The sequence below is a fragment of the Sapajus apella genome, unplaced genomic scaffold, assembly GCF_009761245.1.
Source record: "Sapajus apella isolate SASKATOON/1434 unplaced genomic scaffold, GSC_monkey_1.0 scaffold25, whole genome shotgun sequence".
Classification (NCBI taxonomy): domain Eukaryota; kingdom Metazoa; phylum Chordata; class Mammalia; order Primates; family Cebidae; genus Sapajus; species Sapajus apella.
Genome location: NW_022436965.1, coordinates 26,150,591 through 26,164,425, shown reverse-complemented (window position 1 = coordinate 26,164,425; position 13,835 = coordinate 26,150,591). Strand labels below are relative to the sequence as shown.

General features: G+C 42.3%; 1 protein-coding gene across 4 annotated transcripts; it reads left to right on the top strand.

Annotated features, from left to right (window-relative positions):
• Positions 1-23: 23 nt before the first annotated feature.
• Positions 24-2,782, top strand: LOC116560259 (SLAM family member 6-like). 4 transcript variants are annotated; one of them, XM_032291573.1, is made up of 5 exons: positions 24-248; positions 823-993; positions 1,092-1,424; positions 1,835-2,110; positions 2,254-2,782. In XM_032291573.1, exons 2-5 carry the CDS (start codon positions 885-887, stop codon positions 2,400-2,402), a joined length of 867 nt encoding a protein of 288 aa, XP_032147464.1. In that variant the 5' UTR covers positions 24-248; positions 823-884; the 3' UTR covers positions 2,403-2,782. The 4 variants fall into 4 exon arrangements, with proteins under 4 accessions (XP_032147464.1, XP_032147466.1, XP_032147467.1 ...); XM_032291575.1 differs by lacking the exon at positions 823-993 and having other exon boundaries at positions 24-184; XM_032291576.1 differs by lacking the exon at positions 823-993 and having other exon boundaries at positions 1,239-1,424.
• The last annotated feature ends 11,053 nt before the right edge of the window (positions 2,783-13,835 follow it).

Here is a 13,835-nt window from a genome sequence, read left to right as displayed (position 1 = left end):
AAGGAAGGAAGGAAGGAAGGAAGGAAGGAAGAAAGGAAGAAAGAAAATGAACAAAGGAAGTGGTTAGCAAATGTGATCATGTGATCAGGGAACTAAGAGAGTTTCATCTGCTGATGCTGCAGAACAGACTTGCTGCTTTCTTTTGCCTTCCTTTTAACTCCTTGTGATCTTCAAGGCAAACCAGGTTAGTCCTGCCACCATGAAACCTCTTGCTCGGCTTCTCTTCTTTCTCCTCCAGTTCCAGGAAGGTAAGTGAGTCAGGGGCTCCTCTCCTGTAGCTTGACCTCTCTACATGGGCACAGCCCAGCCAGGCCTTTCCAGAACTGAGGACCTCATGTTAGGGAGATTGGGGGACAAGCAGATAGAAGACGTTGAGAGGCTCTAGGACATAGGAAAGACTGACTAGAGAGTGAATGAGGGCAAGGAGGAAGAGGAAAAGAGAAAAATCTAAGGTATATAGAACAATGACATGGTGAATATCAGAGTTGGAAGGAATCTGAAAGGCTCTGCATTATATCTCTCTTATTTTAAAAAGAAAGAGAAAAGGACTGGAGGAATCAACAGGCTTCCCCAAAGCTGCACATCTCAATAGAGGCAGGATCAGGACTAAAAGCAGGTGTCCCATCTGTCATCTGAGATCTTTATATCACATACCATTGAGACACCGGAACTGCAGTGACGTGGAACTCCAGTTCTGTGAGGCAGAAACATTTCAGAAAATAGGAAGTTGTGAGAATTGAAATCTCAAGGTGAAGAAAGAGGGACCAGGCAGGGCAGGGCTGGCCTCTGACTTCCTCAGTGGTCTCCATTCTGGTCTTCCAGGCCCAACAGCTCTCAGGGGAGCACAATCCGAGGGACAGGGATGAGTGATCCTAGCTGAATGGATGCCTGGAGTGATTCCTGGAGATCCCAGCAGGAAGGAGACTTTGAGCATTGCCCACTTTAGCTCCAGCACAGCACCACTGCTCATACATGTTTATGTCCAATGTTCTTGTGAGCCCTAACATAGGGGAGCTATGACTGACTGGGAGACTTGGGGGGAGGGACAATTGTCAGGGGCATTCTGTAGGCTTTTCCTTCTGTGTTTACAGGGAATCTAGTTTCACAAACCAGCTCAACCCCATTGATGGTGAATGGGGTTCTGGGGGAGTCAGTAACTCTTCCCCTGGAGTTTCCTGCAGCAGAGAAGATCAAGTCCATTACTTGGCTTTACAATGGAACATCTATTGCCTTCATAGAACCCTCTAAAACCAAAAGTCCACAAATCCACGTGACTAACCTGAAACGGGGAAAGCGACTGAACTTCACCCAGTCCTACTCCCTGCAACTCAGTAGCCTGGAGATGGAAGACACAGGCTCTTACAGTGCCCAGGTGTCCTCAGAGACCACTGTAAAAGTGTCCAGTTACACTCTGAGGATATTCAGTAAGTAAGGGTGTAGAGGACCAGGTCCCTACTGGTAAGGGTGAGTGGGCCACCCACCAAGCCTCGTGGGCTGTATGACCCTTGGTAAAGGCCTTCTCCCAGTTTCACTCTTTTTGTCAGTCCAGAACCTTTCCTAGGTAGATTCTTTTTTCTTTTCTCTCCTTATTCTTTTTTTGTCCTTCTTCAGTCTGGCAGCCCCGGGCTGTGGTTGTGGCTGATTAAAAAACATACAACTTGCCCCTTCTTTGTGCTCAGGAGTTGGAAATGAGAGTCAGAGATGTTTCCACTGAAGGGGTCTAGATTTCTTGCTGGGTTCTTACTCCTTGATAACCTGAATCTTCTCCTCCTAGGGTGGCCTAGAAAGGTCTTTAATTGCTATTTGTATCATTTAAAACTATTGTTTCAAGCAGAGCGGCTGTCAAGGCCTGATGTTAGAGTGGAGTCTATCATCTCTGAGAATGGGATCTGTAATGCCATCTTGAGGTGTTCTGTGGAGGAAGGAGGAGAGACCATCACGTATGAGTGGACATCAGTGGGACCAGGGGCTGCTGTGTCCCATGTGGGGTCCAACCTCAATGGCTCCTGGAGCCTTCATGATCTGGACTGGAGCTACATTACTTGCACAGCTCTGAATCCTGCTAGCAACAGCAACTCCACTCCTATCCATGCTGCGCAGCTTTGTGCAGGTAACAGGCCCCTTCTGGTCTCTCTAGCACCCCTAGGAAATGTTTTGAGGCGAGGGCATGGCAGCCCTTGTCACCTGCCAACAGCCCCATTCCACTTGCACACATATGCTCTGTCCTCTCTCATTCTACTTTCTCTCTTTCAGGTTTCAAGGCAGCTGAAGGCACCTATTGCCCAGTGAATTGGATTTTCCTGGGGAAGGGGCTTCTTCTCCTTGTGTTCCTTGGGGTCTTAGGAACTTGGTATATCAAGACACAGGTGCTCAGCAAACGCCTGAGGCCTAACTCAGGGTGATAAGAGGCCACCAGTACCCCAAGGGAGCCAGGCTGTGCCCAGCTGAAGCCATTACTTTTCTGTGGCTAAATTTCATTTATTGACCTGTACTCTTTTCAAGGTGAAGTACTATGGATTGTCAAAGGCTATTGGGATAAAAATTTTTTATTTTGTCATGTCCGTGCCCATGTACATGCTCATTTTTTTTTTAAGAAAGAAGAAGTTTGGTCAAGAAGAGATAAAATAACTGCATGAACACCATATGCTACCTATTCTAAGCATATTTTTTCACCACAATTTAAGGTTTCTGAAATCAAGTCATAATATAAATGTATACAGCTAAAAGGAATAGGGCGTTTTTCTCCTGAAATATCATTATTTAAATGATCTGCTTTTAAAAATTCAATGTTGTCTTCTGTTGATGGGAATGTAAATTAGTATACTATTATGGAAAAACAGCATGAAGGTTTCTAAAAGAATTAAAAATAAAACTACCATTTGATCCAGCAATCCTACTACTGGGCATATATCCAAAGAAAATTACATGTCGAAGAGATATCTGCACTCCCATGTTCATTGCAGCATTATTCACAATAGCCAAGATACGGAAACAAACTAAGTGTCCATCAGTGGATGAATGGATATAGAAAATGTGGTATATATACACAATGGAACACTATTCAGCTTTTATTTACTTACTTTTTTTTTTGAGACAGAGTCTCACTCTATTGCCCAGACTGGAGTGAAGTGATGTGATCTCTGCTCATTGCAACCCCCACCTCCTGGATTCAAGCGATTCTCCTGCCGCAGCCTCCCAAGTAGCTGGGATCACAGGTAGGCTAATTTTTGTATTTTTAGTGGAGTTGGAGTTTTGCCGTGTTGGCCAAACTGGTCTTGAACTCCTGACCTCAAGTGATTTGCCTGCCTCGGCCTCTCAAAGTGCTGGGATTACTGGCATCAGCCACTGCATCTGGCCAGCTTTTAAAAAGAAGAAAACCTGTCATTTGCAATAACATAGGTGGACCTGGAAAGCATTATGTCAAGTGAAATAAGCCAGGCACAGAAAGATAAATACCACATAATCTCACTCATAGGTGGAATCTAAAACAGTTGAACTCATAGAAGTAGAGAGTAGAATAGTGGCTAGCAGGGGCTGGGGTAGTTGGGTAGGATGGTGGGGACATGTTGGTCAAAGGATACACAATTTCAATTAAGAAGAAGCTCAAAAAATCTATTGTACAATATGGTCACTATAGGTTAATAATATATTTTAACTTAAATAAAAATTTAAAATATCTTAAGAAACAATACAAATCTGTTCAATATTTATTAGAAATAGATAGTTGACACTATTTCATAAAATAGCACTTAACTGCTTTTAAAAGGCAGTAAGTAGCCCCAAGAGATGCAAAAATACTCAGAATCTGCTAATCCAATCCTAGCCTTAGGAAATTCATCAAAATTTAAATTTTTAACATAAATATCAAGTGAAGGCCAGGTGTGGCAGCTCACTCCTGTAAGCCCAGCACTTTGGGAGGTCGAGGCAGGTGGATCATCTGAGGTTGGGAGTTTGAGACCAGTTTGGCCAACATGGCGAAACGCTGTCTCTACTAAAAATACAAAAATTAGCTGGGCATGGTGGTGCACACCCATGATCCCAGCTACTTGGGAGGCTGAGGCACAAGAATCGCTTGAAGCTGGGAGCTGGAGGTTACAGTGAACTGATATTGTGCCACTGCATTCCAGCCTGGGCGACAGAGTGAGATTCCATGTCAAAAAATAATAATAATAATAATAGAAAAGAAACATTAAGTCAATGTAGTCAATATTAACAAATTTTTAAAAGTTTATTGTAAAGAGATCTGTAGGTAGAAAGCAAGACGAAGTACTTTAATACTTTCTTACTAGCTGGTGACGTTGGGCTACATGTAAAATTGAAGTTAAATAATATTCTGGGTAGAGTGGCTCACACCTGCAATCCCAGCACTTTGGGAGGCCGAGGCAGGTGGATCACTTGAGCCCAATAGTTCGACACCAGCCGGGGCAACATGGCAAAACCTTGGCTCTATAAAAAATACAAAAATTAGTTGGGTATGGTGGCACTAGTGCCAGCTACTTGGGAGGCTCAATTAAGCCCAGGAAGTCAAGGCTGCAGTGAGCTGTGATCATGCCACTGCACTCCAGCCTGGGTGACAGAGTGAGACCTTGTCTTAAAAAAGAAACAAAAATATTGGTGTTGCGTATGGTTTTGATAGCTTATCTATTCTATAAATGTTAATAAAATTTTTTGTTGTGAATAAAATTAAGTAAAATAAATGTGAAGTCTTTAAGTTAAATCAACCAAGCCTACCCTTAGAAAAAAAATCAAATCCCATTTTGGCTTGCCAGTTATTTAAGAGAGATTTATCATTTGCCTTCTAAATTTTATTTTATTTATTTATTTATTTATTTATTTGAGACAGAGTCTTGCCCTGTCACTCAGGCTGGAGTTCAGTGGTGTGATCTTAGCTCACTGCAGCCTCTGCCTCCGAGGTTCAAGAAATTCTCCTGTCTCAGCATCCTAAGTAGCTGGGATTACAGGTGCCCACCACTGTGCCCTGCTAATTCTTGTATTTTGTGTAGAGATGGGGTTTCACCATGTTGGTTTGGCTGGCCTTGAACTCCTGACCTCAGGTTATCCACTCGCCTTGGTCTTCCAAAGCACCGGGATTACAAGTGTGAGCCACCATGGCCGGCCTGCCTTATAAATTTTAAAAATTTGTGAAAAGAAAGAGATTAATTTGTAAAAAGGTAAATTAAGCTTAACTACCAAATTTTTTTTTCCAAAAAAGGTTGGCTATAAAGTAACTATTAGTTTTAAATAGGGTGAAGAACTACTCTTGCCCATCAGATACGTTGTAATATACCTTATTAACATCTTACATAGTAGAAATTCATTATAAGACTTTAAGGCCCACTTGGGTAAGGTAAAAAAATCAAACACATTTAAACAAAGGAAAAACTGAACTTTTCTCTATTTACACTAATGACTTAGGTTACAGTTATCCTTTTTAGGAGGGAGAACCACACAAAAAGTACACTAATAAGTCAGCCAAAATGAGCAGCTCTATAGAAAACTAGCATTCTCTACTAAACAACATTGACTGTCATCTACAATTCACTGATAATGTAAGCCATTGATTTAATAATTTTTATGTAGGGTTTCCTTGAGGCTTAAAAATTATTTTAAGCATTCCTCTGGGATAAGGAGATTGAGAAATGTTAGGGAGAGTCTAGTTATGAGTAGACTCTCCCTAACACAAAAATCACAACAGTAATTAGAGCAGGAAAAAGTTAATATATGTTATTATTAAATAATAAAAGATGGTTAACTAAAAGATTTAAAAGAGGATTCTACAAAATACAGGAACAGCAAATACAGGAAACTGCTACCAACCGTAGGGTTAAGGGAGAAAATATCTAAGGAGGAAACTAAGAATTTGGAAGAGAAGGCTGAGCGCAGTGGCTCACTCCTATAATCCCAGCACTTTGGGAGGCTGAGGCGGGAGGATCATGAGGTCAAGAGATCAAGACCGTCCTGGCCAACCTGGTGAAACCCCGTCTCTACCAAAAATACAAAAATTAGCTGGGTGTGGTGGCAGCGTGCTCCTGTAGTCCCAGCTATTCGGGAGGCTGAGGCAGGAGAATTGCTTGAACCCGGGAGGTGGAGTGCAGTGAGCCAAGATCGAGCCACTGCACTCCAGCCTGGCTCCTGGCAAGAGTAAGACTCAGTCTCAAAAAAAAAAAAAAAAGAATTTGGAAGAGGATACTGATCCCATAAGGCCAAGATTCAGACCTTGTTAGAGTGTGGCTGCAGCCCCGCCTGTTAGGCAACAGAAAGTTTGCTGGAGTGGGCTAGGATGCTAATGTCCTCTGCTAAGAACTGAAGGCCAGGCTTTGGAATTGCCCTGCCACCACCTGGAGAGATGGCTGAACACTTTAGTAAGAGAAGAACAAGATTTTGGCGGGGGCAGGGGAAAGAAGAGGTTTTCCTTGCCCTTTGCTCAGCTTTTATAACATTAAAGGATTTTTTAAAATTTTGTTGCTATTCCTCATGAGGATTGGGATGTGGGATAGGTAGAATACTAATCTATCCTTTACCATGGCACACCTATTTTTTTTTTTTGCCAAAATCTTACCAATGCTCTCTATAACACAGCTCCAACACAACGAAAAAAATAAAAATACATCTCTCTCTGTCTATCCCTCTCCAAAAGAATAAATACAATATAAAAATCCATTAAAGGATAAATAACATTTACAATAAATATACAATATAAAATACAATAAACATACAAATATAGATATACAATAGGATATTATAATGGAACATAGTAATTTAGCAAGTAATTTAGTATTTCATACACATGAGCCCATGAAACAAAAAGGATTTAATGGAAACCTGCCCAGGTTGTAAGAACTAGAACAATAATTCATAAGTAGAACAGGAAATGTTCAGAGGAAAAGCTGTTGGCATTTGAAAGAATAATGCAGCTCTTAATGCGAATTAATAATGAATACAGTTAGTTTGTGACATCACGTAAAATAGTGACAAGGGATGGTTTAAAAACAATCTGATTTTATATATCTTGTTTGTAATTTCCATTGTTTCAGGATATGGAGTAAAAACGATGTTTTTGAATCTAGAGACAATTCTCAATTATCTATAATCATGCAGTTTCTGGATTACCAAGGTCTTTAAATTTTCCTTGGTTTTGCTGACCATCTTTTCACTGTTTATTATGACTCTCACCAGAAGGTGGAGAACAAAGCAAAGAGTCTGTGAAGTCCACAAGACTCAAACGTCACCATCTGTGAAAGTGGCTTTTCTTAGCATTAGCTGGTGCTGGGAGAGAAAGGGAGGAACAGAATATGTTGAAATAAATGCCCTGCTCTGCCTAGTCCCCCTTTCTTTTGCCTCTTCTTCCCCCACCACCTTTGCCTCTCCTTCGTCCTTCCCGTCTTTCATCCTTTAGTTCCCTGCTATTCTACCAGAAACAACCTTGGTCCAGGATTGAGAATTAGAAAAAAAACAGCTGAAGATTTCCCTACCTAGAAGGAGGAAAAGGTCCCAGGGTTCTGTAGTGGGTGAGCTGTGGGCCTGGGTTCTTTCTTCAGATGTTACAGATGCTTCTGCTTGGCCTGGGGTGGAGCAATGCAGCAAACCAAGAATATGGAGCTACAAAGAAAAAAAGAGGCATTACGTAGGAGAAAACAAGTGTTGAGTATTGAAAAACTATCCATCATCCTGCTGTACCAGTGAAGACTCCAGACTGCAGCAACAGTTCTACACTTGAGACTTCCTTTAAATTTAGAAAAGTACAGACTAGTGTTCCAGAGGGAATCTTAGGGCTTATCTTGGAGCTGAGACTCTAGGTGGAGACTGCCAATCACCGCATGGAACCCTCCAGCTACATTTTCTGTCGCATATGTCTCACTTGTGTAGGAAACTCTCATCTCAGTCAGAGGGTGATAGGAGGAGATGAAATAAAGCCCCGAATCTTGACCCTGACTCATAAACAGACTGAACCTTTCTTGGGGATCTTAATTTGTTCTCATGAGGCCTCAGCAATGGGCCAAACACCTTTAATCTTGTAAGGTAGGTGTGTTTGGCTCACATCAGTTTCTCTGTTCTCTACCCTCCTCAGTTCTATTTCTAATTGTCTTTCCTCCTTAAAACATAATGCCCAGGCCAGGCGCGGTGGCTCATGCCTGTAATCCCAGCACTTGGGGAGGCTGAGGTGGGCGGATCACAAGGTCAGGAGATCGAGACCATGCTGGCTAACAGGGTGAAACCCTGTCTCTACTAAAAATACAAAACATTAGCTGGGCGTGGTGGCAGGTGCCTGTAGTCCCAGCTACTCAGGAGGCTGGAGCAGGAGACTCTCTTGAACCTGGGAGGCGGAGGTGGCAGTGAGCTGGGATTGCTGCACTCCAGCCTGAGCAACAGAGCGAGACTCTGTCTCAAAAAAAAAAAAAAAAAAGAAAAAAAGACATAATGCCGTTTGTTAAAGTCTATCTTCTGGTTTTTCCATTTATCCCTCTTGGTTGCCATCCCCTCTTCAGCCACTAGCCTCCTGTTTCTTCCTGAAAAATAGATGACCATTTAACAAGCACTTGTTAAAAGCTTAATATGTTCCAGACACTATTCCAGGCACTGGAAATACGGTGGTGAAAAAATCAAAATCAAACTTGTCCTTATTTTAGACAGGGGAATCCAATTTTAAAAATGAAATATATATTACGTCCAAGGTGATACAGAGAGAAATGAAAGCAAAGTAAGGGGTACAAGGAACCCCAGGGAAGTAGGGAATGGCTAATTTATATAAATGTGATCAAGAAGAGCTTCATTAATTAACAACATTTAGGAAGACACTTGAAAGAAATGAAAAGTTGGCTGGGCACTGTGGCTCACGCCTATAATCCCAGCACTTTGGGAGGCCAAAGTGGGCAGATCACCTGAGGTCAGGAGTTCAAGACCAGCCTGGCCAACGTGGTGAAACCCAAGCTCTACTAAAAATACAAAAATTAGCTGAGCATGTTGGAGGGCACCTATAATCCTGGCTACTAGGGAGGCTGAGGCTTTAACCTGGGAGGCGGAGGTTGCAGTGAACCAAGATCACGTCATTGCATTCCAGCCTGGGCGACAGGGCCAGACTCTGCCTCAAAAAAGAAAAAAAAGAAAAGAAGAGAAAAAAGAAAAGAAATGAAAAGTGAGTCATGTAGCTTTCTGAGGAAAGACTGACTATGCCAGGCAGAGGAAACAGCAAGTTTCCTTTTGAGGAAGGTATCTACCTGATGTGTTAGAAGAACAGCTGGTGTGTCGGGACCAGAGTGGATGGGGGGATAAAGGGAGGACATGAGGTTGGAGTGGTCGAGGGATCTAAATCATGGACAGCTTTATCATCCACTTTGTGGAGGTCGAGTTTAACTCTGGGAGAGTTGGTGGGTTTGGAGCAAAGCCATGACTTAGCCTGACTTCTGCTCTCATTGGATCACTATGGCTACAGTGTTGAGAACAGACTGCAGGTGAGCAGGAGCTGAAGCAAGGAGACTGGCTAGGAGGTTATTTCAATCATTGAGGCAGGAGGTGATGGAGGCTAAGAACAGACTAGCTGCTGGGAAGGTGGTTAAAAAAAAAAAAGGTGTTGGAGACTGAGTATATGTTGAAAATGGAGGAAAGAGAAGAATCAAGAATGACTCCAGGGGCTGGGCATGGTGGCTTATGCCTGTAACCCCAGCATTTTGGGCAGCAGAGGTGGGTGGATCACCTGAGGTCAGGATTTCGAGACCAGCCTGACCAATATGGTGAAACCCTGTCTCTATTAAGAATACAAAAATTAGCTGGGTGTGGTGGTGAGCACACCTATAGTCCCCGCTACTTGGGAGGCTGAGACAGGAGAATTGCTCGAACCCTGGAGGGGGAGGTTGCAGTGGGCTGAGATTCTGCCACTGCCCTTCAGCCTGGGCGACAGTGTGAGACTACGTAAAAAAAAAAAAAAAAAAAAAAAGAAGAATGACCTCAGAGTTTTTGGCTTGAGCATCTGGAAGAACAGAGTTTCCATGAACTGATCTGGGGAAGAAATGTGGAGGAAGAAATTTGGGGAGGAAGATCAGGAGTATAGTTTTATATATACATATATACCAAGTTTGACATACTGATAAAATGCTAATTTGACATTTCCCACTCAAAATTACAGGACAAACAGTTCCTGTAGGCAGCTGACAAGAGCTAACATCGAGACATTCCCCCCTCCCTGCAGCCTCTTCCCTAATAGTGTATCAAGTACAGAACTGCTTGCTTAACATTGAGTAAGAGCCAACTTCAAATCAAGCTTCCATGTAGATATACGCTGTTCAATTTAAACTCTCCTCTCCAACACATTGCCCACTGGAGTTATTCCCTCTTTCAACCCCCATATGCTCTCCCTCTCCTCTTCCAATGATGCTATGTTGCCACCTGAATGAGAAAGTTTGAAGTCATCCAGCATTTTTCAGTTCATCAGATCACATATTCCCACGTTATCCTCTGGAACTCTCTCCAATCTCAAATGATGAGCCTTCTCTTTTGCTCAAAGCAAAGTCCTTTACTTGTGTTGTTTTTTCCTTAATCTTGTCTGTCTCCCCTACTAGACTATGAGTTCCTTGCCCAGGAAACTCTAGTAGTTCTTTATAAAAATACAGTGAAATAATAAATAAGCGAATAATAAATAAATGAACGAATGGTTTTAAGCTACCGATCTTTTCCAGTTTCCTGGATTTGGGGCCCTCGATCCCCTCCCTAGAATCATCAATCTCTCTGGGCTACAGAGATCAAGTCCAGACTGATTTTAGTTAGTGGCTTATGGAATACATCTTTTTACTATTTAGACCTACCTGTATGATTAAGCACCTACTTTTCAGGCAAGAGCTAGCTGGAGATAAGATCTTTTGTTTATGACTTCTCTACTTCCACTGCCTTTGTCTCTACAGGAAAACAATACCACGTTGATATTTTTGAAACTCTTTTCACACATATTACCTTGTTGTATCCTGACAGAAATAAGAGTTCTAAATGCACAACTAACCACTGTTATATCTAAATTGCTTTTATTTTCTATCCCTTCAATTTATTCTTTTGGGCTTTTGATCTCAATGTAGTTTGAAGAAAAAGCCTTCTCTATTAAATTGTGCTGTGCTTTTTTTGGGACGTTAACTGCAAAGGGTTATATGGAGATGGGGAACAATCATTCTGTACAGTTTCTATAGCTATTGTTTACTGAAGGGCCCTTACAATGTAACAGCTCGCAATAAATGCGCTACAAATTTAGTTTCCTCATTTTCACAAAACAATGTCTCCTTTTTGATCATATATTAGTCTTTTTCTCCTCAAGTCGCTCTATCCCTCCTCAAGATGATGCTATAGTTCCTACTTCAGGTGACCTGCCTAGTTCTCTTGTGACATTTGGCCAAAGAGAAAGGTTCCTGGGATCAGACTCAGCATCAGACCCAATAGGAAAGTCAATTATCCCTCTTAACCACTCCTGGAAAAAAAAAAAAAAAAAGCCTCCCTATCCCTCTGTAACTTTGAATTTGGGGGAATATTTTCTGCAGGAATTTGAAAACTGGCACTAGGCCCTTAGGGACGCTGATGTCTCCTGAGTAACAAGGAAAGGAACCAATGTGCTAAACTCGGAAGTCCTCCCAGCCTTCTTAAGTCATCAGCAGCTCCCAGACCATTAAAATTTCTTTTCTTTCCTTTTTTTTTGAGACAGAGTCTCACTCTGTTGCCCGGGCTGGAGTGCAATGGCACAATCTCGGCCCCTTGCAGCCTCCGCCTCCTAGGTTCAAGCTATTCTCCTGCCTCAGCCTCCCAAGTAGCTGGGATCACAGTCACCTGCCACCATGGCCATGGCGTTTTAAACTGTCATGGTGCTGATGGGAGTTTCCTTTAGTATGTTAATGCATTATAATTAGCATCTAATGAGTAGTAAGGATGACCATTAGATTCATCACCATCTTGGTTTTGGTGGGTTTTGGCCAGCTTCTTTACTGAAACACGTTTTATCAGCAAGGTCTTTGTGACTTGTATCTTATGCTGACTTCCTAACTCATCTTGTGACTTAGAATGCCTAACCTCCTGGGAATGCAGCCAAGTAGATCTCAGCCTTATTTTACCCAGCTCCTATTCAAGATAGAGTTGCTCTGGTTTGAATACCTCTGACAGTCTGATGAGACCTTATGGTTTGTAGGCTGTGACTCTTAACAGCCCTTAGGTAAGAATTTGGGGCCTGGTGTGGTGGCTCATGCCTGTAATCCCAGCACTTTGGGAGGCAGAGGCAGGCAGATCACCTGAGGTCAGGAGTTCAAGACCAGCCTGGCTAAGGTGGTGAAACCCTGTTTCTACTAAAAATACAAAAACATAGCCTGGCATGGTGGCGCACGCCTGTAGTCCCAGCTACTTGAGAGGCTGAGGCAAGAGAATCACTTGAACCCAGGAGGTGGATGTTGCAGTGAGCCAAGATCTCGCCACTGCATGCCAGCCTGGGATAGAGCAGACTCCTTCTCATAAATAAATAAATAAAATAAAAATAGAAAAAAATTAGCTAGGCATGTGGGCAGGAGCATGTAATCCCAGCTACTAGGGATGCTGAGGCAGGAGATCACTTGAACCTGGGAGGCGGAGGTTGCATTGAGCCGAGATCATGCCATTGCACTGGGCAACAAGAGCGAAACTCCATCTCAAAAAAAAAAAAAGAAAGAAAGAAAAAAAGAATTTGAGCAAGAGAGAAGACAGGTTAGAGCTTAGTCCTCAAACTCTCCACTTAGCACTGTATAAACCATCTCATCTTGTTGGGAACTCACACAAAAACTGAGGAAAATAAGTTATGGCCACATAATCAGAATAGAGCTTGAAATAGAAAAAGTTGAATGATTGAAAAGTAAAGAAGGCTACATTTATTACACACCCTAGTTTGTGAATTAAGGTGTCTATTTGTTGTTCAATAAACGGGTTTGCTGAATGAATAAAATAATTGAACAAATAAATGAAAATTAAAAATTTGAAACAGATCCATGTTTGCCCAGGGTGAATGTTTTTGATGAGGGAGCCATAGGCAAGGTGGATTATGATAAGAAGAGATAAACTCACCAGGCGTGGTGGTTCAGGCCTGTAATCCCAGCAGTTTGCTACTAAAGATACAAAAAAAAAAAAAAAAAAGAAAAAAAATTAGCTGGGTGTGGTTGTGTGCGCCTAAAACCCCAGCTGCTCCGGAGGCTGAGGAGGATAATCCCTCGAACCCGGGAGGCAGAGGAGATGGCGCCATTGCAATCCAGCCTGAGCAACAGGGTGAGACTCAGTCTCAAAAAAAAAGAAAAAAATGAGTTAAACTTTGTAAAATATTTGAAGAGATTTATTCTGAGCCAAATATGAGTGGCCATGGCCTGTGACACAACCCTCAGGATATCCTGAGAACATGTGCCCAAGGTGGCTGGGGTGCAGCTTGGTTTTACACATTTTGGGGAGACATTAGTCTCCAATCAAATACATTTAATAAATACATTGATTTGGCCCAGAAAGATGGGACAACTCGAAGCAGGGGTTGTGGGAGGGAGAAATGTGTCCTTCCAGGTTATAGGTAAACTTGAAATTTTTCTAATTAGCAACTGGTTGAAAGAGTTATCAAAATAAAGGAATGTCTGGGTTGCCATTAGAGCTTGTGGAGACCAAAGTTTTACTCATGCAGATGAACCCTCCAGGTAGCAGGCTTCTGAGAAAAATACATTGTAAATGTTTCGCTGATATTAACCAGAGAAGTATAACTAGATGAGTCCGACCCCTACTTCCAGTCATGGCCTAAACCAGTCGTTCAGAGTTTTAGAGTGCCCTGGCCGAAGAGAAAGTCCATTCTGATGGTTGGGAGCCTCAGAATTTTA